Source organism: Amblyraja radiata, chromosome 18, assembly GCF_010909765.2.
Source record: "Amblyraja radiata isolate CabotCenter1 chromosome 18, sAmbRad1.1.pri, whole genome shotgun sequence".
NCBI classification, from domain to species: domain Eukaryota; kingdom Metazoa; phylum Chordata; class Chondrichthyes; order Rajiformes; family Rajidae; genus Amblyraja; species Amblyraja radiata.
In genome coordinates, this window is record NC_045973.1 from 34,753,628 (window position 1) to 34,779,789 (window position 26,162).

General features: G+C 46.8%; 1 protein-coding gene across 2 annotated transcripts in view; it reads right to left on the reverse strand.

Annotated features, from left to right (window-relative positions):
* Window positions 1–26,162, reverse strand: part of cpne9 (copine family member 9) — a 385,757-nt gene that overhangs the window by 164,020 nt on the left and 195,575 nt on the right. For both annotated transcript variants that reach the window (XM_033037106.1, XM_033037105.1), the window contains one exon: window positions 25,948–26,024. In XM_033037106.1, coding sequence (XP_032892997.1) covers window positions 25,948–26,024 — 77 coding nt within the window. The remainder of the gene's footprint in view (window positions 1–25,947; window positions 26,025–26,162) is intronic.

Below are 26,162 nucleotides of genomic sequence, written 5' to 3' on the forward strand. Positions count from 1 at the left end.
TAGGGTGGTAAAGAAAGATGTTGGTGTGTTGGCCTTTATAAATCAGAGCATTGTATAGAAGTTGGGTTGTAATGTTAAAATTGTACAAGGTATTGGTGAGGTCAATTGTGGAGTATGGTGTATAATTTTGGTAGGCAAATTATAGGAAAAATGCCAACAAAATAGAGAGAGTACAGAGGAGATTAACTAGAATGTTGACTGGGTTTCAGCAACTAAGATACAGAGAAAGGTTGAACAAGTTAGGTCTTTATTCTTTGGAGAGGAAGTAGGTTAAGGGGGAATTGATAGAGGTCTTTAAAATGATGAGAGGGATAGACAGAGTTGACGTAGATAAGGTTTTTCCGTTGAGAGTAGGGAAGATTGAAAAAAGAGGACATGATTTGAGAATTAAGGGACAGAAGTTTAGGGGTAACATGAAGGGGAACTTCTTTACTGAGAGAGTGGCAGCTGTGTGGAATGAGCTTCCAGTGGAAGTGATGAGGTAGGTTCGATTTTATCATTTAAAAATAAATTGGATAGGTACAGTATATGGACAGGAAAGGAATGGAGGGTTATGGTCTGAGTGCAGGTAGATGGGAGAAGGTGGGAGTAAGTGTTCGCAAGGACTAGAAGGGCCAAGGTGGCCTGTTTCATTGCTGTCATTGTTATATGGTTAAGATAATGTGAAGTTTTTTTGGAGACATTAGTGACTATGAAATTGGTGTAAATAAGGTCAGAATAAGGGGGTGTTTGTGTACTTTTTGGGGAGCACTGTTGTACCTTTATCCATAATAATACTAGCCCGGAGGGGTCTTTCACTAAAGCCATGGATAAGTTAAAAACCTAAGGAGTAAGTTTAAACAAAACGTAGGGTTAAGACATCAATTGTGTGGGTGGCTGGAGTGGATGTTGGGGGGTTTGGGGAGAATGGCTGATTCAAAATTGGTCCGACCATTGGGGTCGTACTACATGTAGTGGCAATAATGTTGTGCTGTGTTTTCTCCAGTATTAAGTCCCTCCTGGTGAAAGATACTGTGAAACAACTGCCAATGATAACGGGTGCAGACGAATCCGGCCCTAAAGGAAAATGGACCTGGGTGATAGAATACTACTACGATGAAGAAGAACTGTTAGGAAAATGTTAAATGTAGCCTGTAAGGGAAGCTGGGTCTTTTTTCCTGCCTCATGTAATGGGGGTGGGTTTTTGGCCCAGTTTCTCAAGGAGCCAGCATTACGTAAAATTAATTAAACAAGCCTGCATTTTAGGGCTATATGAGTGATTAGACCTGGGGAATGTGTGTGTAGTTTTCTTTGTCTTTTGAGACTTTTTATAGTCTCAGAGAAGGAAGTTATATAGAAGTTATATAGAATGTATATAGAAGAAATACGTTACTTCTTAAATCTTACTTCTTACCAATATGTTTAAAAACATTTAGTAAAGCTCGCAGATGTCAGCTATGTTTGTGTGCTCAGAAGTCAAGGCCCAAAAACATGTTATTGTTTAGTTTATTTTGCTTCAGTTAGAACATTATGGTAACTCAGAGATTGGAGATAAAAGACAAGGACAGTACGAGGTTAAAGTTAGTAAAAACATGAGTGCTAAGCAGCCAAAGATAAGAACTGAAATTACAATAAAACGCTGCATGAAAGGATGGATCAGTGAACATTTGGAGAGTGGCTGAGCTGTACTATCTCTGAATGTTCCAGGCCCAGATTTGTGCAAATTAAAGGCTTCTCATCTTCTTGAAGAATTCTCCGTGTCTGTGTCATTTATATCTTTAATTTGAGTCATGTAAACCACAACAGTTGCAGGTAGTGGAAGGTAAGACCTCCCTGGTGGAATAAAACTGGGTGAAAAAAAGGTTAATATTAACATAAGCATGTGAACTCTGCAACTATGATTGAGCACACCCAGGAGTGACAGAGGTCACATGCTTATGTTAATATCAACATTTTTTTCACCCTGTTTTATTATTTATGGGTTTACTCTGGGTGCTCCGGTTTCCTCCTACATCCCAAGGATGTGCGGGTTTGTTGATAATTGGCCTCGGGAAGTTGCCCCTGGTTTGTAGAGTGGATGAGAAAGTGGGGCGAGTCACATTTCAGGTGGAGACCCTCCTTCAGATTGAGAGTCAGGGGAGATGGAAATTAGAGATATGAAAAGGTACAGGGAACAAAAGAATGAACAAATCAAGGATGATTAAGGAAAGGTGGTTCATTGTGGGTTGTGGAAGAGGTGATAACAAGGGAATATGGACAGTGAAACTAGTAAGACAATTAGTCTGACTGACCCTTTGAGTTGCTCCAGCTGTTTGGTTCACAGCACTTTTGCCTTTGTATAATCTTTGAGTTGTCCAAGATCTGTCAAGAGTGAATATTAATTCTGTTTCTCTATCCATTGATGCTGCCCAACCTGCCGAATATTAGAAGCATTTTCTGCTTTTACCTTCCATTTTGAACAAGATGGTCCTCATATCTACTTTGCTCAACCTGTAAAAATTAAATGGATTACAAATTGCTTATGCCGGCCTCTATTTTCAAAGACGTAAGGAGAACATTTACAAGGGGTCAAGGGACAAGAGCGTTTCCAGAGTGTTTTATTGTCAAATGTTCTGAAATGGAACAATGAAGTTCTTATTTGCAGCACCATAACAGATGACTAAAACAATAATAGTGCAACTACAAAAGCAATGCCCCCAAGCCTATATACAGTAGTTCAGAGCTTAGTTGGAGGCTGTAGTGTTTAATAGGTCTTGGTGCAGCACAGCTTCTGCCTTACAGCGCCAGAGACCCAGGTTCGATCCTCACTACAGGTGCTGTCTGTGTGGAGTTTGCATGTTCTCCTTGTGGACCCGTGTGTTTGCTCCGGGTGCTCCAGTTTTCGTCCCATATTGCAAAGACATGCGGGTTTGTAGGTTAATTATCTTTAGTAAATTGTCCCTTGTGTGTAGGATATAACTAGTGGATGGGTGATCACTGGTCGGCATGGACTTAGTGGGCCGAAGGGCCTGCTTCCGCGTTGTATCTCTAAATTCAACTAAACTAATAACCCAATGGTTGTTTGGAAGAAGCTGCTCAAGTAACAGTTCAAAGTAGAATGTAAGATAAAATTTATGTTGAAGAAATCCAAACCACCATTTCTGCGATGTTTAGTTTAGATTGGAGATACAGTGCGGAAACAGGCCCTTCAGCCCACCGAGACCGTGCTAACCAACGTTCCCCATACACTAATGCTATACACTAGGCAAAATTTGCAATGTTTCCAAGCCAATTAGCCAAAACCTGTACATCTTTGGAGTACATCAAGGATCCTCACCATCCTGGCCACTCACTCATCTCCCTGCTGCCTTCAGGTAGAAGGTACAGGAGCCTGAAATCTGCAACATCCAGGTTCAGGAATGGCTACTTCCCCACAGCTATCAGGCTATTAAACTCCTCAAACAAAACTCTGATCATTAATAGCCCATTGCACTTTATCTGTATATTTATGTGTGTATATATATATATTCATTGGTGTATGGTCACACTGATCAGTTCTGTTCTGTATTTATTCATGTCTACTATATTCTGTTGTGTTGAAGCAAAGCAAGAATTTCATTGTCCTATCTGGGACACATGACAATAAACTCTTTTGAATCTCTTGAATCTTGAATCATGAGTGTGGGAGGAAACCGCTCCTGGAGAAAACCCACGCAGGTCACGGGGATAATGTACAAACTCAGTACAGAGCGAACTCGGAGTCAGGATCGTACCCAGATCTCTGCCGCTGTAAGGCAGCAAATCTACTGCCATCCCAATGCTGGAAATAAAGACAGAAAATCCTGGAAATACTCAGCAGTTGAGTATTCTTCGTGGTAAAAGAAGCAGGGTGAGTGTTTTAGGTCAATGACCTTCCATCAGAAATCTTTGCCGTCTTCAATTTGCAGCTTGAGTTGTTCGAGTCCAGCTTTCCCATAGAAATCAGCAGATGCCACCAGATATAAAAAGACGCGCTGAAGCCAGGCTCCCCAAACGGAAACAAAAATAAAACACCTGTAGGCATGAGCAATGTAGCTTTGGTCTCTGCTGAATCCTTCCTTTGTACTTTAGCTGACATTAGTTCTTTTGGTCCATTTTCCCCTGTCATTCATACTCTTTTATCTCCTGTTGCTTTGCCGAGTTATTTTGTTCATGTTAGCTTCTGACTTGACAATCATTCCTGATTTATAAACCACAGAGATCTAAACAGTTTGTGGCTCACATGTAACCGTTGCAAATCGAGGAGAGATGGTTTTGTGGCGGTCCCTGGGGGGTAGGCCACTCCTTGGATCATCCCCCTCGCCGATTGAGGGACAGGGGCGTTGGTCTGCCACGGGGTTTCCTGACGACTCCCCAGGGGCGGAGATAAGGGTGTCGTGTGTGTGTTCTCGTACTGCTACCATTAAAAAGCTTCTTTAGAATCCGCCTGGTGTCCGGCCTTTTCCTGACCTCGACCAGGCCACTACACTGGTGACCCCGCGTCGTTCATCACGCATCGTGATGGAGAATAACGCCGTTGCGTTGAAGCTCCCAACTCTATGGACCGAAGAACCCGAAACCTGGTTCCAGCTGGCAGAGGCACAGTTTGCTGTGAGAGGTATCACGCAGGATGAGACTAAATATTATTATGTGGTTGGCTCGTTTGACCAACTAACTGCGAGGCGAGTTAAGCCTTTCCTCAGGGCCCCCCCGGTAGCGAACAAATATGATGGCCTTAAAGCATTTATCATCAGGAGGTTTGGCCTGGGTGACGCCGAGCGGGCAGCTCGCATTTTCAGAATGGACGGCCTGGGCGACCGCAAGCCATCTGCCCTCCTGGAAGACATGCTCACCCTAATGGGGGACCATGAGCCGTGTTTTTTATTTAAATATGCTTACCTGCAGCAGCTGCCTCCCGACATTCGCATGCAGCTCGCCAGGGATCCGTTTACCGACATGCAGGCGCTGGGTGAACAAGCCGACGAGCTGTGGAATTCTCACCATCACAACCTGGAAGTAGTGGACGTCCTTCCCGAGGCGTTTGGAGACTCAGAGCAGGTCGGGACCGCTATCCACCGCGTCACCGCTGCTCCCAGTCGGCCCCCGCGGCAAAATCCGGCGGCCATTGCGCATTCCACAGCAGGCACGTCCTTCCAGCACGGCCAGCCTGCAGTTCGAACCAATGCCAGCAGAGGTCGCTGGCGTTCAAACCAGCCTAATTCGCCTGCAGTTCAACCAGACGCCAGCAAAGTTGGTTGGTGTTATTACCATCGCCGCTGGGGAGCTGCAGCCAGGCTTTGTCGACCACCCTGTTCGTTCTCGGGAAACTGAAGGGCCGGTCGTCAGAGATTCCTTCGGCGGCCGGCACGATTCATCGCGTTTTCGCTTGGGACCGCCGCAGTGGGGGACGTTTCCTCGTCGACACTGGTGCGGAAGTGAGTGTTCTGCCTCCCTCCATTGCCGACATCCGTGCGGGCAAACAAGGCCCCCTCCTCACCGCGGCGAACGGGAGTGCTATTCGCACCTACGGGTTTCGCACCATCCCGCTCAACTTTGGCCGCAACTCGTTTTCGTGGAGGTTCGTCATTGCAGACGTTTCCCAGCCGCTGCTGGGCGCCGACTTCCTTCAAGCCCATTCACTGCTCGTGGATGTCAAGCGGCGGCGCCTGATGCACTCTGTCACGCTGGAGCCGGTCTTCCTCCGTACTGGCGATCCGGTAGTACGCCCTGATGGCCCCCTGTCATCCGTGGATGCGACTTTCGCGCGCATCCTGGCAGATTTTCCCGGCATTCTCGTACCCCACTTCCGCTCCTCCACCCCGAAGCACGGGGTGGAGCACCATATCCCCACTACTGGCCCGCCTGTGCACGCCCGAGCACGTCGTCTCGCCCCAGACAAGCTCCGTCTAGCTCGGGAGGAGTTCCGCCAGATGGAGGCGATGGGCATCGTGCGTCCCTCCGGTAGCCCATGGGCCTCACTGCTCCACATGGTCCCTAAGAAGAACGGGGGCTGGCGCCCGTGTGGGGATTACCGTCGCCTGAACGATGCGACCGTCCCCGACAGGTATCCGGTCCTGCACATTCAGGACTTCAATGCCCATCTTGCTGGAGCATCCATATTTTCCAAGGTGGACCTCGTGCGGGGGTACAATCAGATTCCGGTCCGCCCCGACGATATCCCGAAGACGGCAATTATCACACCATTTGGTCTGTTCGAGTTTGTGCGGATGCCGTTTGGGTTGAAGAATGCCGCGCAGGCCTTTCAGCGGCTTATGGACTGCGTGTGCCGCAAATTGGACTTTGTCTTTGTGTACCTGGACGACATACTCGTGGCCAGTCGCTCGCGGCAGGAGCACTGCACCCACCTCCGTCAACTGTGTCAGCGCCTCAGCAATTTCGGTTTGGCTATCAACGCGTCCAAGTGCCGTTTCGGGGTGACGGCTATCGACTTCCTCGGCCACCGCGTGACTGCACAAGGGGTGGTGCCTCTGCCGACCAGGGTGGACGCTATCCGCAGGTTCCCCCGTCCGACCACAGTTAGGGGCCTGCAGGAATTCGTGGGGATGGTCACTTTCTATCACCGCTTCCTGCCGTCAGCGGCTGCAGTCATGCGTCCGCTTTTCCACCTGATTGCTGGTCATCGCAGGGAGGTTGATTGGTCCGTGGAAGCAACAGCGGCATTTGAGAGGGCTAAGGAGGCACTGGCTGATGCCACAATGCTCGTCCACCCACGAGAGGACGCCACGACCGCCTTGACGGTGGATGCTTCTGAGGTTGCGGTTGGGGCAGTGTTAGAGCAGCTCGTTGAGGGTTCCTGGCGGCCACTTGCCTTCTTCAGCAGGCATCTCAGTGGTCCTCAGCATCGTTACAGCGCCTTCGACCGTGAGCTCCTTACCCTGTATCTCGCCGTACGTCATTTCCGGTATTTTCTGGAGGGGAGACCATTCACTGCATTCACGGACCACAAGCCACTGACCTTCGCGTTCGCCAAGGTATCAGACCCGTGGTCTGCCCGGCAGCAGAGGCAGTTGGCGTATGTGTCCGAGTACACTACCTCCATCCGGTTCATTGAGGGCAAATTTAACAGGGTGGCCGATGCCTTATCAAGACCTGCAGTCCACACGGTTCTCCAGGTCGGTGAGGGGATCAACTATTCCGCCCTGGCAGCCGCTCAGCTTGCCGACGAGGAGATGGTCGCCTACCGTACGGCGGTTTCGGGCCTGCAGTTGGAGGTCGTTGTCTGTGGCCCCGGGGGTACCACGCTGCTGTGCGATGTCTCCTCTGGAGTTCCGCGACCCATCGTTCCCATCGCCTGGCGGCGCAGGGTGTTTGACGTGCTCCATGGACTTGCACATCCCTCCATCAGGGCGACAGTAGCCCTGGTAGCCTCCCGCTTCATGTGGCACGGGCTGCGGAAGGAGGTTGGACATTGGGCGCGCACTTGCATCCCGTGCCAGACTGCCAAGGTGCAACGACATGTGCACGCGCCATTGCAGGAGTTCCCCATTCCTCATAAACGTTTCGACCACATTCATGTGGACATCGTGGGGCCGCTGCCGTCGTCCCAGGGCATGACGTACCTATTCACCGTTGTGGACCGTTTCACGCGGTGGCCTGAAGCCATTCCGCTACAGAATTCCACAACAACCACCTATGCTCGAGCATTGCTGGCGCACTGGATCGCCCGGTTCGGTGTTCCACTGGACATAACGTCCGACCGGGGGCCTCAGTTCACGTCAGAGCTGTGGTCGGCCATGGCACGCCTCCTGGGTGTTCGTCTGCACCACACGACGGCGTACCACCCGCAGTCGAACGGCCTAGTGGAGCGGTTTCACCGGCAGCTTAAGGGTGCCCTGAGGGCGCGGCTCACTGACCCAGACTGGGTAGACGCTCTACCGTGGGTTTTGCTGGGGATACGCACCGCACCCAAGGAGGACTTGGCCTCCTCCTCCGCCGAGTTGGTGTATGGGTCTCCGTTAACGGTGCCCGGGGAGTTCATCCCGCCGGCACGTGGCCAGGTGGAGCAGCCTTCGGACGCTCTGCAACGTCTTCGGCAGACGGTGGGCAAGCTGGCGCCGGTGCCCACGTCTCGTCATGGGTCCTTCCGTCCGCACGTTCCCTCTGCTCTGGAGAACTGCCAGTTTGTTTTTCTGCGCAGGGATGCACATCGGACACCTCTACAGCGGCCGTACGAAGGTCCCTTCCGGGTCTTGGAACATGGCTCGTCGACTTTCGTCCTGGACATTGGGGGTCGGCGTGAGACTGTTTCAGTTGCGCGGTTGAAGCCAGCACATATCGATATCGATCGGCCGGCGCTGGTAGCGCTGCCCCGAAAGCGAGGGCGGCCCCTGTCTAGGGTACCTCCTCCTCTGGCTACTTCGTCCCCCGCACTTGTTGACCAGGCGCCTGTTCCAGGGCCGAGCGTTGTGTGCACCCGGGCTGGCCGCCGTGTACGCCCTCCTGTCCGTTTCGTACCTCGGGTACTTGGGGGGGGTCCTGTGGCGGTCCCTGGGGGGTAGGCCACTCCTTGGATCATCCCCCTCGCCGATTGAGGGACAGGGGCGTTGGTCTGCCACGGGGTTTCCTGACGACTCCCCAGGGGCGGAGATAAGGGTGTCGTGTGTGTGTTCTCGTACTGCTACCATTAAAAAGCTTCTTTAGAATCCGCCTGGTGTCCGGCCTTTTCCTGACCTCGACCAGGCCACTACAGTTTTGCCTATTCTGTGGAGAAGCAATGAATTGCAGATGCTGGTTGTCCAAAATGCTGGAAAGGCACAAAATGCTGGAGTAACTCAGCGAGTCAGTTTCAGACGCAGACTAGAAAAGGGACGAACCCGAAATATCACATATCGATGTTCGCCAGGGTTGATGCCTAGTACGTGTGCCTGTGTGTGTGGGTGTGTACGCAAGCATGCGTGTGTAAATGTGCATGCATGTTATTCCCTTATACCCTTGCTGCCCAAAGTAATTAAAAGTGGGCAATAAATACATCACAGATGGTCACTTGTGCTCACGGGCCTTCATCAATCAGAGTATTGAGTGTAGAAGTTGAGACGTCATGCTGCAGTTATACAAGACATTATAGAGGTGTACACAATCATGAGAGGAATAGATTGGGTAAATGCACAGTCTCTTGTCCACAGTAGGGAACCAGAGGATGCAGGTTTAAGGTGAGAGTGGAAAGATTTAATAGGAACCTGAGGGGTTACTTTTTTACACATAGGGTCGTGGGTGTATGGAACAAGCTGCGGAGGAGGATGTTGAAGCAGGTACCATCGCAGTGTTTAAGAAACATTTAGACAGGTACATGTGTAGGATAGGTTTAGAGAGATATGGGGCAAATGTAGGCATGTGGGACTAGTGTAGATGGGACATGTTGGTTGGTGTGGGCAAGTTGGGCCAATGGGCCTGTTTCCACACAGTATGACTCTATGAGTCAATGATTCTAAATGATTTAAGTTTAGGTTTATTATTGTCAGATGTCCCGAGGTACAGTGAAAACTTTGTGTTGCATGCTATTCAATCAACTCAAAGAATACTAAACATAAACACAATCAAATCAAACTCAAGTGCAATAGGTAGCGTGTAGGGAAAGATGCAGAGTGCAGAATGGGTTCTCAGCAGTGTAGTGCACCAGTTCCAGAGACAAAGTCCAATGTCTGCATTGAGGTGGTAGTGAATCGGACTGTACCCTACTGATGGAAGGAGCTTGCAACAGCCTGATAATAGAAGGGAAGAAGCTGTTCCTGAGCTGATTTGCCATTGGCATTCACATCTCAATAAATGAATTAAAAAGAGCAATATTCATGTATGTGAGCCTGGCACATTTAGCTTTGCACCATGATTGCAATTTTTAAAGAAGCAGATGATACATGAATACAAATATAAATTAAGGTGACAATTATACGAATTGTACAGGAATTTTCCACATAAACATTTTTGTAAATGTGTAGTTTTTATTAATAGTGTTTCACCTCAGATCCCAGCGCAGGAGAGTGGCAAAACTGGTAGGGCTGCCTCACTGTCTCAGATGTCTGGATTCGATCCATGTGCTGCCTGTGTGGAGTTTGCACATTCTCCCAGGGAGTTTCCACCGGGTGATCTGGTTTCCTCCCACATGCCAAAGACGTGCGAGTTTGGAAGTGTGAATTGGCCTCTGTGAATTGCCCCTAGTGCGTAGGGAGTGGATGCAAATGTGGGATAACATGGAATTAGCGTGATCAGGTGATCGATGGACTCAGTGGGCTGAAGGGACTGTGTCCATGCTGTATCTCTTAATTCAATCAATCATTGAGTTTGAAGGAAGGATGCCTGGTTTGTACATCTGCCCAACCACATGCACCATGTGGCAAAAAACTAATTAAGCTCCAGCAGACTGCAATCCTGGGCTGGAGTACAGTTCACGGCTGATAGGATTTTAATAACCATTCCTTCAATTTGTAATGCACACTCAGCTCTTCACCGTGTTGCTGTACCTTTCTGTACGCATGCCTGTGTGTAGTTACTGCAAGCAATCTGTTTAAAATTGTACAGATATTACCAACCATCACAGCAGATTGGAAAGCACACTGCCTAACATGGTGGAGAACATATCACCACTAATATTGCCACTATTTCAATTACAATTGCTTCATAATTCCTCCTAAGGTGCTTTTAATGACTATTAATGTTGAACGGTGCTAGTACTTGCTCAATAAATTCTGCGCTGTTGCAGTCCATCCTGTTTCGAACGCCTTTTACCGTCTCTCATTTGCATTCCGTTCCACTAGAAACACTGCTGTCTCGGAATCAGAGCATTCGGTTTCAGCTCTCACTCCGGAGACTTCAGGCTGATTACATGTGGTACTGAGGGAGCACTGCACTGCTGGAGGACCTGTCTTTCAATGTGGAAAACATTTGGCCTCGATCGCGAGAGAATGCCGTGGTCCCACTGCTGAATTTCAGTGTCATGGGTCTGTCCCACTTAGGCGACTGCAGGAGACTATGCGGTCGCCACATGGTCGCCACATGTTCGCGGGTGGTTGCCGGGTAGTCACCTTCATGGTCGTGAGGAGTTCCCGCATTCTGGGAACTATGTTGAAAAATTAGCGGCGACCAGAATGAAGCCGCCATGGAGAGTAGCGAGAATTCTCGTGCCGTAGGTGGGTCGCCAGGTGGTCCTAGTAGGTTGCCAGGAGGTCGAAGGTTGTCGTAGGTTCTCGTAGGTTGTAGCCGGTGCTGACTGGTGAAGTTCATTGGCTCATTGGGGGGAAAAAACGTAAGCAGTAGTTTTGAGAACCAAGGATAACTGACTGGAAATGTTAAATGTCTGCCGAGCTTCACAGCCGTGTATCTCTGGCTTCTTAAAAGTTGTCTCCACTCCTTCTCCCCCCTTCTCCCCCCTCTCTCCCCCACCCCCCTCCCTTCTCTTTTAAAGGACTTACCGTACACTAGCCGCCTTAATTACAGCACCAACCTTCCTGTTCATCTTGGTGTGTGTCTGTATCAACTTGGCTTTGCACCGTGTGAATTTCACTCAGACAGCTCTCCCCCTGCTTGCCCTGACCCCGCCTGCATAACAGGCTGGCGAAGAAAGCGATGTGTGTGTGTTTGCTCCACTCTGATAGTCGCCGGCAGTCGCCTGAAAAATCGCCTGTGGGACAGGCCCATACGGGAGTTAGCCATGACCAACGTTTAACCCTCACTTAACCCGTGTGTCACTTTGAACAACTTTGTGGGGAATTGCTTGAACGCAGATCAGCTATTGTGCTTTCAAAATTATAACACTTCACGAGTACTTCACAAGCTATGAAGAGCTTTCAGTGGTGAAAATACACGACTTCAAGCTGCGAAAGGTACAAGACGTGGTACATGAAAGGTACCAGAGATCCTGACCTCGGGTGCTGTCTGTGTGGAGTTTGCACGTTCCCCCTGTGACTGCGTTGGCTTCCTCCTGGTACTCCGGTTTCCTCCCACACGCCAAAGACATGTGGCTTTGTGCATTAATTGGCCTCTGCATTTTGCCCCGAGTGTGCAGTGTGAATGAGTGACCAATGCCTTGAGTGCAGGAGGATGAGGGGTGATCCTATATAGGTGTGTAACGTCACGAGAGGAATAGATCAGGTCGATGCATAGTGTTTCTTGCCCAGAGTAAGGGAATCGAGAACATCATTTGCTGGGACTCATCATCAATCAGCTCATCTTCTCACTACACGATGGAAGGAAGATTGTTGATGAATTCTTTCGGAACAAGGAGGTAGACTAGGATGAATCTTAATAGTAGTTATCACCACTACAGGAGAAGAATTATAGGTGCTTTACTGTGTCAGTAAGATATCTTGACTATAAGCTTTGTCTAGAGCTGACTATGATCAAGGTATTCAGAAGCTCCACCTCACAGTAAAGAGAACTGAGTGTCATGCATTCGCAAACGTAGTCGAGAGCAGCATTTAAGATAGTAACTGCTGAATTATTGTTTGACCTTATGCTCTTTTGAAATAATAAATCAAGCAGGCTGCAGCGTGCCACTGCAGTATTATTAATATGTCCTGTTTACATATAGCTTTAAAGTCTTCCATTATTCCTGTAATGTGTATTTCTAATGTCCTGAATGAGGCCACACCATATTACGAATCCTTAGAGCGGCATATAAATAACTCCTAACTGGTGACTGGGAGGTGATATGGTGGTGCAGCGCTAGAATTGCTGCCTTAGAGATCCGGGTTTGATCCTGACCATGGGTGCTGCCTATAATGCCCCTGTCCCACTTAGGAAACCTGAACGGAAACCTCTGTAGACTTTGCGCCCCACCCAAGGTTTCCGTGCGGTTCCCGGAGGTTGCAGGTGGTTGCCGGAGGTTGCAGGTAGTGGAAGCAGGTAGGGAGACTGACAAAAACCTCCGGGAACCGCTTGGAAACCTTGGGTGGGGCGCAAAGTCTCCAGAGGTTTCCGTTCAGGTTTCCTAAGTGGGACAGGGGCATAAGGAGTTTGTACTGTGCATTCTCACAGTGACCACATGGTTTTTCTTCGGGTGCACTGGTTTCCTCCCACACTCCAAAGACGTGCAGTTTTGTAGGTTAATTGGCTTCTGTAAATTGTGCCGAATATGTAGGATAGGACTAGTATACGGGTGATTGCTGGTCGGCGTGGACTCGGAGGGCAAAAGGGCCTGGTTCCACTCTGTATAGAAACATAGAAACATAGAAAACATAGGAGGAGGCCATTCGGCCCTTCGAGCCAGCACCGCCATTCATTGTAATCATGGCTGATCGTCCCCAATCAATAACCCATGCCTGCCTTCTCCCCATATCCCTTGATTCCACTAGCCCCTAGAGCTCTATCTAACTATCTATTTAAATCCATCCAGTAATTTGGCCTCCACTGCCCTCAGTGGCAGGGAATTCCACAAATTCACAACTCTCTGGGTGAAAAAGTTTTTTCTCACCTCAGTCTTAAATGGCCTCCCCTTTATTCTTAGACTGTGGCCCCTGGTTCTGGACTCGCCCAACATTGGGAACATTTTTCCTGCATCTAGCTTGTCCAGTCCTTTTATAATTTTATATGTTTCTATAAGATCCCCCTCATCCGTCTAAACTCCAGTGAATACAAGCCTAGTCTTTTCAATCTTTCCTCATATGGCAGTCCCGCCATCCCAGGGATCAATCTCTAAACTAAACGAAACTCAAGTGTGATTATCTCTCAGTTTGCTGGTGATACCATGTGCGAGCTGTGGGGAGGCGCAGAGAAACCTGAGGAGATAGAGATAAGCAATGTGAAGGACCAGGGACATGGCTGATGGAGGATAATGTGGAAAAATGTGAGATCATTCACTGTGGCGGAAATAAATCCAGAAAGGTTTGGTAATTTGCGGAGTCCACGCCGACCAACCATCATCCGTGCAATAGTTCTATCCTACATACTAGGTGCAATTTACAGGAGCCAGTTAACCTACAAGTCTGCACATCTTTGGTATGTGGGAGGAAAGCAGAGCTCCTGGAAAAATCCCACACGTTCACAGGGAGAAAGTACAAACTCATGTTAATTCTTTATTGGTGAGAGACTGAAGGTGTTGCTGATCACTGGAGCTAGGTGACCTTGCACATTAATTACTAAAATCACTGAACATGTTGGTTCAGCAAGTGATTATGTGGGCAAGGAGTATGTTTCCTTATTCAGCAAGAGGATCCTAGTACATGAGCTGAGACATTGTGCTGCAATTATACAGCCCCCTGGTGAGACTGCATCTGGAATATTGTGTACAGGTCTAGTCTTGTCACCTTAGGAGGATAAATCTGCCATAAAGAGAATGTAGACAAGACTGATTCCTGGAATGGCAGCTTTGTTTTATGAAGAGAGATTCTGCAGACTAGGTTTATATTCCCTTATGTTTAGGAGAATCAGAAAAAGCCATATGACATTTGACAGGTTAGATTTACTTTAGACTTTAGACTTCAGAGATACAGCACGGAAACAGGCTGTTCGGCCCAATTCCGCGCCGACGAGCGATCACTCCATACACCAGCACTACCCTAAACACTAGGATCAATTTACAATTTTTATCAAAGGCAATTAACCTACAAACCTGTATGCCTTTGGAGTGTGGGTGGATACCGGAGCACCCGGGGAAAACCCACGCGGTCATAGGAAGAACATACAAACTCCGTACACACAGCACCCGTAGTCAGGATCGAACCCGGGTTTCTGATGCTGTAAGGCAGCAACATTACCGTTACGCCACTGTGCCACCCCTGTGGAGTCATTGTTTTCCATAGCTGGGGTATCTAGACCCAGGAGTCATGGTCTCAAAATAAAGTGTTGTACATTCTGGACAAAGATGAGAAGATATTTCACTACCTATCTGGCGGTGAATCTTTGGAATTCTTTACATTGTGGAGGTTTAGTCACTCAGGATGGCACAACCCTGATTGGACTGATCCAGGATGGGGAGGAATCTGCCTACAGGCAGGAAGTGACACAGCTGGTGTCCTGGTGCCATCGCAACAACCTGGACCTCAATGCTCTTAAGACAATGGAATTGATTGTAGACTTTAGGAGAGCTCCCACTCCCCTCACCCCACTCACAGTCACATCTGTGGAGTATTTTAAGTTCCTGGGAACCATCATCTCCAAGGACCTTAAGTGGGGTCTACCATCGACTCCACAGTCAAAAAGGCACAACAGAGGATGTACTTCCTGCGGCAGCTGAGGAAGCACAATCTGCCACAGGCAATGGTGGTCCAATTCTATACTGCCATCGTAAATTCTGTCCTCACCTTCTCCATCATGGTCGGGTGTGGCTCAGCCACCGAGCACGACATCAGGAGGCTGCAACGAATCGTCCGATCAGCTGAGAAGGTTATTGGCTGCAACCTTCCGTCCATTGACGAACTGTACACTGCAAGGGCCAGGAAGTGAGCGGGTAAGATCATCTCTGACCCCTCCCACGCTGGCCACAAACTCTTTGAATCACGTCCCTCTGGAAGGCGACTCCGGACTGGCAAAGCTGCCACAGCCAGACATAAAAACAGCTTTTTTTCCGCGAGTAGTAGCTCTACTCAATAACCAAAAATCTGCAGCCTCCTTTTGCTCTGGTATTTCATTTAATTCACATGTTTATCAATAATGTTTTATTATTAATGTTTAATGTTTTATGTATCATTATTAACTGTCACTATGCCACGTTGTTACTTGCGGGCAGAGCACCAGGGCAAATTCCTTGTATGTGAATACTTGGCCAATAGACATTCATTCATTCATTCAGTCTATTTATGATAGGGATCCACAGATTTGTCGATAGTACTGATATAATCAAGGAGTATAGGTTCGAGTGGGATAGCGAGGTAAAAGAACAGCCTTGATCTTATTAAATAGGTAAAAAGCACAGAGGGGGCGAATGGCTAGTTCTGTTTCTATTTCTTATTTCTTTACAATCAAACAATACATAAGCACAGCTGGTATTGCAAAATTATTTTGCAAAAGAGCAAAATAATTAGAATGCAGAATATAGTGCTACGGTATTATAGCGTTACAGCTGCAAAGAAAGTGCAGATTTAAAAAAAAAATGCATGGGTTATAACGAGGTAGATAGTGAGATCAAGGCTCACACAAGCTATGAGAGATCCAGTCAAAAGTTTGATAATGCTGTTCCTAAATTATGGTAAGTCCTTTTAAGCGTTTCTCTCTTCTGCTCAATGGGAGTGGGGGGATAGGGGAAGAGGGAATCAGCTGAGTGCAAGTATCCTTTGATAATGCTAGCTTCTTATTGAGGCAGTATTAAGTGAAGATTGAGCTGATGAGGGGGAGGCTAGTCTATGTGATGGATTGGGCTGCACCCACAACTCTCTGCAATCTCTTGCGGTCTTGGGCAGAGCCATTGTATAAAAGCTTTTGTTTTTGTCTGTTATCCAGGCAAATCACACTCTACATAAGTGCATCATGGTAGAGCAAGAGAGAAAAAGAAACAGAACATAAAATAGTGTTTCAGCAACAGAGAAACTGTAGATACAAAAAATACTCTGGCCCTTGTGGTCAGCTAAATCTACAACAACAATGAGATGAAGTATAGGAAAGAGATTGAGAATCTGGTGTTATGTTATCAGGATAAAAAAAACTCGCTCTTAACTTCAGCCAGATAAAGAGTTTGATGCTGACCTACGAAAGCAAGGGGGTGATCACAACCCTGTCCTTATCAAAGGAACTCCTGTAGCGATGGCCACAAGTTTCAAGTTTGTTGGCATCCATATTCGCAGCAACCTAACCTGGTACCTTCATGCTGATGCAGTGATCAAGAATGCACATCAGCATATTTACTTGTTAGGCATCAGAGATCAACATGTCCATGAGGAGTCTCGCGGACTTCTGCAGATGTGCTAGAGAAAGTATTCCGCCAGGATGCATCTCAGCCAGGTGTGACAACTGGTCTGCTCTGGACCATCCAGTCTAACGTCATGGTGCATTGCATCAGGAATGCTGGAAATATCATCAAGGATACTAGTCATCCAGCCCATTCACTTTTCTCTTCTATTTATCTTATAGGATAAGAGTTTAAAGACTCGGACATCCATAATAAAGAACAGCTTCTTCTCCACTGCTAACCAACTGCTAAACCAATCATCTCTTTCATAACCCATTTCTGAGGTCCTGCTACAAAACGTCACCAATTCCTTTTCTCCAGAGTTACAGCCTGTCCCGCTGAGTTACCTCATCATTTTGTGTCTACCTTCGGTGTAAACCAACATCTGCAGTTCCTTGGTGATGAAACAAAATACAGAGCGGAGGTGCAGAACCTGGCGGACTGGTGCGCACGTAACAACTTGTCACTAAACACCTCCAAGACCAAGGAGCTGATTATTGACTTCAGGAGGTCCCATAATGGAGAATACGCCCCAATCTCCATTTACGGGGAAAGTGTGGAGAGAGTCCAACTTTAAGTTTCTGGGCACTCACATTTCAGAGGACCTCACATGGTCCACCAACACCTGATCAAGCTGGTCAAGAAGGCACAGCAACGACTGTTCTTCCTGAGGACATTAAAAAAGACTGGTCTGCCCCAACAGCTGCTGACAACGTTCTACCGCTGCACCACAGAGAGCATATTAACGTATGGCATCTCTGTGTGGTATCTCAGCTGCACGGAGGCGGAGAGGAGAGCTCTTCAGCGCGTCGTCCATAGAGCGCAGAGGATTATTGGGACACAGCTACCAGCCTTGGAGGGCATCTACCACACACGATGCCTCAGGAAGGCCGTCAGCATCCATAAAGACTCCTCACACCCTTGTAACGGACTGTTCGAACTACTTCCCTCCGGCAGACGTTACAAGGCCTTCTACGCCCGAACCTCCAGACTCAGAAACAGCTTTATTCCCAGAGCTATAGCGGCTCTGAACCGGCCCTTTTGAGTGCCCCCCGCCCCCCCTGGACTGTCTCCCTCGGATGGTCACGTCACACAGCTTATTTATTTATTTTACTTTTCTTTTACATCGGTTGGAAGCTGCATACTAAATCTCGTTGCACTGATGTGTAATGACAATAAAAGATATTATTATTATTATTATATTATTCCTACACATATTCCTACGCTTAACTCAACCATATTCAGTTATTCTGATATTGTAATTTAACATTATTTTGCATTATTTAGCTCTTGCACTACAATGTTGCATATTCCTCTGTTTATTGTTGTATTTATCATTACTGTATGTATACTGTTTACTCTGTGAGCTTCATGTGATCTCGGTCTGATCTAATCTTGAGAGAAAAACAGTTTACATCCCTGAAACATTACCTGTTTTTCCCCCCATAGATGCTGCCTGACTTGCTGAGAATTTCCAGCATTTTTTGTTTTTATTTCAGATTTGCAGCATCTCCAGATTTTTGATATTCATTTGATCAGCCGCTGTTGGGACTAGGAAGCAAAAAAGGGAAGTGTTCTAATGCAAATTGTGTAGTGTTGAGTGTCAGGGCTTGCCAAGTTTAGTTTAGTTTAGTTCAGCGATACAGCGTGAAAACAGGCCCTTCCGCACACCGAGTCCACGCCGACCAATGATCACCCGCACATTCATTCTATCCCACACACTAGGGACAATTTACAAAAGTCAATTAACCGACAAACCTGCACATCTTTGGAATGTGGGGGGAAACCGGAGCACCCGGAGAAAATCCACGTGGTCACAGGGAGAATTGGTTGGCGGCGCGACTCACCCGTTGCAGCGGCCCCTACAGCCTGTCTGTCTTTTTTTATTTTTTGTCTAGTTAAATGTAGTGTTGGTGTTTTTTTAATACTAGTTTTAAATGTGTATATGTGGGGGGCGGGGGGGGGGAGGGGGAAATCGTTTAAAATCTCTTCCCTGTCCGGGAGACCCGACCTTTTCCCTGTCGGGTCTCCGTTGTCGTTGGGGCCTAGCACCGTGGAGCGGCCTCCAACCTGAACGACCCGGGGGCTCGGGAGACTGCGGAGCTGCGGACTACTCACCATCGTGGGGCTGGCCGGCCTCGGAGCGTGGGGAGCGGTGGTGACTCGCTGCTGCGACTCGACTCCTGGGGCTCGGAGGCTCCAGCAACGCAGCCGCAAGTCCGGTCGACTGGGACATCGGGAGCTCACGGGTCCGGGGGGAGAGAGAGACCGCTTCCCGGAGCTCCCGCAACGCGACTTCTCCAGCCCGTGTCGCGGGGTTGGAACGACCTGGAGCGGGGTCGTACATCGCCCAGCACGGCTTCATGGCCGTGGGATATTCCAGCGCCCGCCGGGGGCTCCAACTTTGTGACATTTAGACCGGGAGCGGGGCCGTAAATCGCCCGGCACGGCCTAAAATGGCCGTGGGACTTATCATCGCCCGCCTGGGGCTTGGACATCGGGAGAGACATGGAGAACAGGGGAGAGAAAAGACTTTGCCTTCCATCACAGTGGGTCCACTGTGATGGATGTTTGTGTGAATTAAATTGTGTGTATGTCTAGGAAATTGTCTTTGTTTGTATGGCTGTGGAAACAGAATTTCGTTTGAGCCTCACTGAGGCTCAAATGACAATAAATTGTATTGTTGTATTGTAATATGCAAACTCCCTACCGACAGCACCAGTGGTCAGGATCGAACCCGAGTCTCTGGTGCTGTAAGGCAGCAACTCTCCCGATTTTTTCACCTTCAATTGCATCCTCAATATTCCTCGAAAGTAACAATGTCACAAATGGAACTGTTGTTCTTTGAATCAATCGATAACCATCACCATTCCTAGGAATTGCAATATGTAACCAGAATTCCAGGAAAATAATCCATAGCCAGTCTTCCCAGGAATTGTAACAGCAGGAAAGTTCTCAGGAACTGGTCTCAGTCCCCCCAGAATGATAACCATGAACTTCATTACAAACAGGTTTTTCAGGCACACAATCTGAAATGTTATTTCCAGATATTATGAGATACCCAATTTTCCCAGGCACACCAACATTTAAAGGCACACCATTGTCCATGCAGTCCCATACACTACATCACAGCACGTATGTATAGGAAGGAACTGCAGATGCTGGTTTACAATGAAGATTGACACAAAATGCTGGAGTAGCTCAGCGGGTCAGGCGGCATCTACAGAAAAGGAATAGGTGATATTTCAGGTCGAGACCCCTCTTCAGACATTGCCACCACCAACATTCCAATGGATTCCCAGACACTGCAATAAAAACAGCATTCCCGAACACAGCCTGGCATCTGGTATTCCCAGGCAAAGCATCGTAGCTAAAATTGCATTATAACTAATATGTCTCAGTAGTGCATCAAAGCTGGCATCACTCCAGTGCATTTTTGCCAGCATTCACAGGTACTACATTACACTCCCAAGCACGGCATTACAGACAGTGTCCCAATCATTGCAATAATAATAATAATAATAATAATAATAATAATAATAATAATAATAATAATAATAATAATAATAATAATAATAATAATAATAATAATATGTACAGAGACTACAGTATTTTACAGCACGGCACCACAACAAGAATTCCAGTCTCAGTGCCATCAACAGTGAAGCCCAGACATGCATCATCACCAGTACTAAATACACACTCCTCATATCCAGTATACCAAGGCCGTGTCTAAAATCCAGGTCCCAATGTCATTATAACCAAAGGAGCAATGTTATGATCAGCATTCCCAACCAGCCTTGTACCGTATATGCACAAAGTTGCAGTAAATCAGCATTCCCAGACATGGTATAATAGTAATTCATTCAATGTAATATCCCGATGCTTTGCATCAAAACTAATATTCAAAGGTGCTGCATTGTAACCTGGATACTGGGTGAAGCCACATCGCCAGTAGTACTGGACACTGCAACATAACTAGTATCCGCACACACTGTTACATATCCCCACACATTGCAACATAACCAGAATGCACAGATACTGCAATATATTGGTTTTGCAGATAGTGAAGATGGTTGTGAACGATTGCAGCAGGATCTGGATCGATTGGTCAGGTGGGCGGAGGAATGGTTGATGGAATTTAATACAGAGATGTGTGAGGCATTGCATTTTGGGACGTTGAATAAGAGCAGGAGCTGCACATTAAATGGTAGGCCTCTGGTTAGTGTTGTGGAGCAGAGGGATATAGGAATACAGGTGCATGGTTCCTTGAAGGTTGAGTCGCAGGTAGACAAGGTGGTCAAAAAGGCTTTTGGCACTTTAGCCTTCATCAGTCAGAGTATTGAGTATAGACGTTGGGAGGTCATGTTGCAGTTGTATAATATGTTGGTGAGACCGCATTTAGAATATTGTGTTCAGTTCTGGGCACCATGTTATAGGAAAGATATTGTCAAGCTTGAAAGGGTTCAGAAAAGATTTACGAGGATGTTGCCGGGGAGAGGTTGAGTAGGCTGGGTCTCTATTCCATGGAGCGCAGGAAGATGAGGGGGGGATCTTATAGAGGTGTACAAAATGATGAGAGGAATAGATTGGGTAGATACATAGAGTCTCTTGCCCAGAGTAGGGGAGTCGAGGACCAGAGGACATAGGCTCAGGGTGAAGGGGAAAAGATTTAATAGGAATCCGAGGCGTAACTTTTTCACACAAAGGGTGGTGGGTGTATGGGACAAGATGCCAGAGGAGGTAGTTGAGGCTGGGACTATCCCATCGTTTAAGAAACAGTTAGTCAGGTACATGGATAGGACAGGTTTGCATGGATATGGACCAAGCGCAATCAAGTGGGACTAGTGTAGCTGAAACATTGTTAGCTGGTGTGGGCAAGATGGGTCGAAGGGCCTGGTTCCACACTGTATCACTCTGTGTATGACTCTATAACTCTCTCTGCAGTATCCCCACACGTTGCAACATAACTAGTATGCAAAGACACTGCAACATATGCAGTATCCCCACATACACTGCAATAAATGCAGTATTGCTACACACTGCAGCATAATGAACATCTTCCATTTGGAGGTTAAACAGGATTCAGAGGCACTGCATCATTAAAAGGACTCACAGCGCTTGCACAATATCTAGTATCCCAACCATTCCGGCATAACCAGCATCCCCAAGCAATGTGGGGATAGTGGTTATGGTTTAGAAAGAAAATAGAAAAGTACAGCACAGGAAAACAGACCTTTTGGCTTGTCACATCCGTGCTGAGCATGATACCAATTTGAACTAATGTTTTCTACCTCCACATGCTCCATATTCTTCCATTCCATGTATATTCACGTGCCTTTCTAATAGACCCTCAAATGCTACTCTCATATCTGTTTCCACCACCACTCCTGGCAGCATGTTCCAGACACCCACCCCTCTCTGTGTGAAAAACCTGTCCTGCACAGTTCCTTTAAACTTACTCTCTCTCACCTTAAAGCTATGCCCTCTAGTCTTTGACTTTTCTACCCAAGGAAACAGATTCTGACATTTCTCCATCCATATCATTTAGACCTATATAGACCTACATTGATCAAAGATCTATATCCATTGCTGGCCTTTTTCACTGTCTGAAACTCCAATAATGTTTGTGTGATCAGTAAACGTACTAATCAACCCATCTACATTCATGTCCAAGTCTCTAAAAAATATATATATCACAAACAACAGAGATCCCAGCACCAAACCCTGTTGAACCACTATCCTGTCATCTATGGCTACACTTGTTCTAAATCAAAACTGCCAAATCATTGCGGATCCCATGCTTCTTAATCTTCTGGATCAGCCTACCACGAGGAATCTTGTCAAATGCCTTACGAAAGTCCACGTAGACAACATCCACTGCCCTACCCTCATCATCTCTTCAAAAAACTCTATCAAATTTTCAAAACGTGACCTGCTCTGGACAAAGCCATGCTGACCATCCCTAATTAGCTCATTCTCTTCCAAATGCAAGAAGATCCTATCCCTACAAATCCTCTTCAATCGCTTCCCTGCCACTGATGTGAGGCTCACTGCAGTATAATTTCCTGGATTCTCCTTGTTTCCATTCCTAAACAAGGGAATAACATTGACTTCTCTCCAGTTCTCGAAGACCTGGGACCTTTCTGCTTGGAAGTACTGAATAACATTCAAGCCATTATATGATGCATTAAAACCAGAATCATGACTATAACAGGCACTTCATCATAATCAATACAAAGAGACACGACGTAATAATCAATATTCACATTGGTAGTAGTATCGATAGGTTTAATTAATTGATAACATATAAATTATTACAATAAAATAATAAATAAAACAGCAATGAGTAAGATGTGATATGTCGATAAATTCAGGACCACCACCGATTTTCCTGCAACTGGTGGCCCGGCACCTCCATTAAACCAGACAAAATTACGAGAGAGCACTTGAAATCCCCCCGGAAGTCCCCCCAAAAACGTGGCGCCTAGGCTGGGAGAGGCGGCCGATCTCAACCTCATCGGGACTTCCTCAGCCGATCAGCGGGTTGAATTTTCCGTCTGTGGCCGGGGCTCTGGAACTCCAGCCGGCTGGAACCGGGAGATCCATCCCCATACCCGACTTCTGAGGCCAACTTTGCGGGCCAGCATCTCGCCCCCCCCCCCCAAGGCCGTGACCTCTGTTGGTCTGGCTAAACGGTTAATCCAGCAAGGCTCTGGAACCAAGGATGCCGGTAAATCGGTGGTGAAGCTGTACAATCAAGAGGAATGGGGATAGTGCAGGAACGAGGTATTGGGGTCGAAGATCAACCATGATCTTAACGAGTGGCAGATAAGCTTCGAGAGCCAAATCGCCAAATTTGCGCTTCACATTTCTGATGGTCAGATTCAGATTCAGATTGAGATTGAGATTGAGATTCAGATTCAAACTTTATTGTCATTGTGCAGTGTACAGTACAGAGATAATGAAATGCAGTTAGCATCTCCCCAGAAGAGCGAACCTAAAATATGAGCAATAAATATATATACGTACATACAGTCGTCGTAGTGCAAATTTTTTTTTCTGGGGGAAGGAGTTCTAATGTTCTTATTATCAGCCACACTAATCATAATATAATAATAATAATAATAATATCTTTTATTGTCATTGCACATATGTGCAACGAGATTTGGTATGTAGCTTCCATCCGATGTCATAACTTAAACAACTAATAACATTTAGATTTAGATACCCCAAGGAACATGATTTATAAAAAGAACAGTAAAACAGTAAAACAGTCTAAAGTGCAAATGTATCTGTCTGTGCTATGTCGATGTGCCCTGTGCCGGGTCGATGGCTGCAGCCACTGCATCATAATTGGTGTACACAGGTATTGCAACATCACAGTATTCATAGGCGATGCAGTAAAACCAATATACAAGGATAATGTAACATAAGCATTTGAAGGCCAGTTAATATAACTATATTTCCAGGGACAGCAACATGACCAAGTCAAACGCACTGTGACATATCTCTTACATTGAGGTTAGACACAAAGTGCTGGGATACGGTAATACTCTATACTACACTGGGGCACCATAACATAATCAGTGTTCAGAGTATGACCAAAATTTACCTGGAAGATAGACACAAATTATGGAGTAACTCAGCGGGTCAGGCAGCATCCCTGGAGAAAAGGAATAGGTGACATTTCAGGTCGAGATCCTTCTTCAGACTCAACCCGAAACGTTACCTATTCCTTTTCACCAGAGATGCTGCCCAACCCACTGAGTTACTCCAGCATTTTGTGTCTAACTTTGGGCGGCACAGTGGCACAGCTGGGAGAGCTGCAGCCTCACATCACCAGAGACCCGGGTTCGATCCTGACCTCGGGTGCTGTCTGGGTGGAGTTTGCCTGTACTCCAAGTGACCATGTGGGCTTTATCCAGGTGCTCCAGTTCTCTCCAACACACCAAAAACGTACAGGTTTGTCGGTTAAGTGACTTCAGTAAATTGCCCCTAGTGTGTGGGACGTTAAAGTGGGATAACATAGATCTAGTGTACAGGTGATCGGTGGTCGGCGCGGACTCGGTGGGTGAAAGGGCATGTTCCCACGTTGTATCCCTAAAACAAAATCTAAAAGCTAATCTTCTTGAGCATCTCTTCCAAAAATTCAATCAAGTTGATGATTATACATACACAAAGCCATGCTGACGATCCCCAATCAGTCCTCTGTGAGAGAGAACACTCCTTCACAAGATTGTTTAAGAAAGAACTGCAGATGCTGGAAAAATCGAAGGTAGACAAAAATGCTGGAGAAACTCAGCGGGTGAGGCAGCACCTATGGAGCGAAGGAATAGGTGACGTTTCGGGTCAATACCCTTCTTCAGTCTGAAGGAGGCTCGACCCGAAACTTCACCTATTCCTTCACTCCATAGATGCTGCCTCACCTGCTGAGTTTCCCCAGCATTTTTGTCTACCCTCTCTCAGAAGATTGATTGGGATAGGCAGCATAGTTGGATAGCTGGAGAGAGGGAATCCTCTCTCAGAATCCCTTTCTCATCACTGATGCAAAGGTACAGCAACCTAAAGTCAGTTGCCTTGCTTATCCCGGCTATCATTCTGAAATGAAGATACTGTACATTAGCTATTCCAGCATTTCAGTACTCCCAAGCAGTGCTCTAAAACTAGCGCCTACAGGAGATACAGCATAATAAACATATTCACACGCATTGCAACAAATTCACTATCCTCAGGCAGTATATCACAACCAGTATTGACTTAAGCATCATTTATATCAAACCCCTCAGGCTATGCATTGTAACCAGTATTCAGAAGCACGACATGATAATCAGTTGTAATATGCATTGCTTTCTCAACAATATTCCCAAACATAGCAATAAACTGTATTGCCAGTAACCTCATTAGATCTGGTCTCCAGAGGAAATTCGTCATGCACGGGACCAACATTCTAACCAGCATTTTCAAGACCAACATTATAACCAGTATTCCCGGGAATTACTTTTCCCAGGTACTTTATGAAAAGATACTGCAGACAGCAAACTAATAGAATACAATCGCATCCAACTCGAATAAAATATTGAAGGCATCATAGCATGAAAAATTCAAAATAAAATTCCACATATCACGGCACCACTCACGTTAGCAATCTCTCCACACGACTGCCTGCAGATCCAATGATTTCTCCCAGAGTGACGAAAATCTGGCCAAGGAAAACCTGCAAAAAATGGAGCATTAAGTACCAAGATTATTATCAGGTTTATTGCACCAAATGGCTATCACTTTCACTTAAATGAAGCAACCATTCTGCTTTAGCAAGTTGACGTGCCATGTCAAATATAATGTCAGATATATT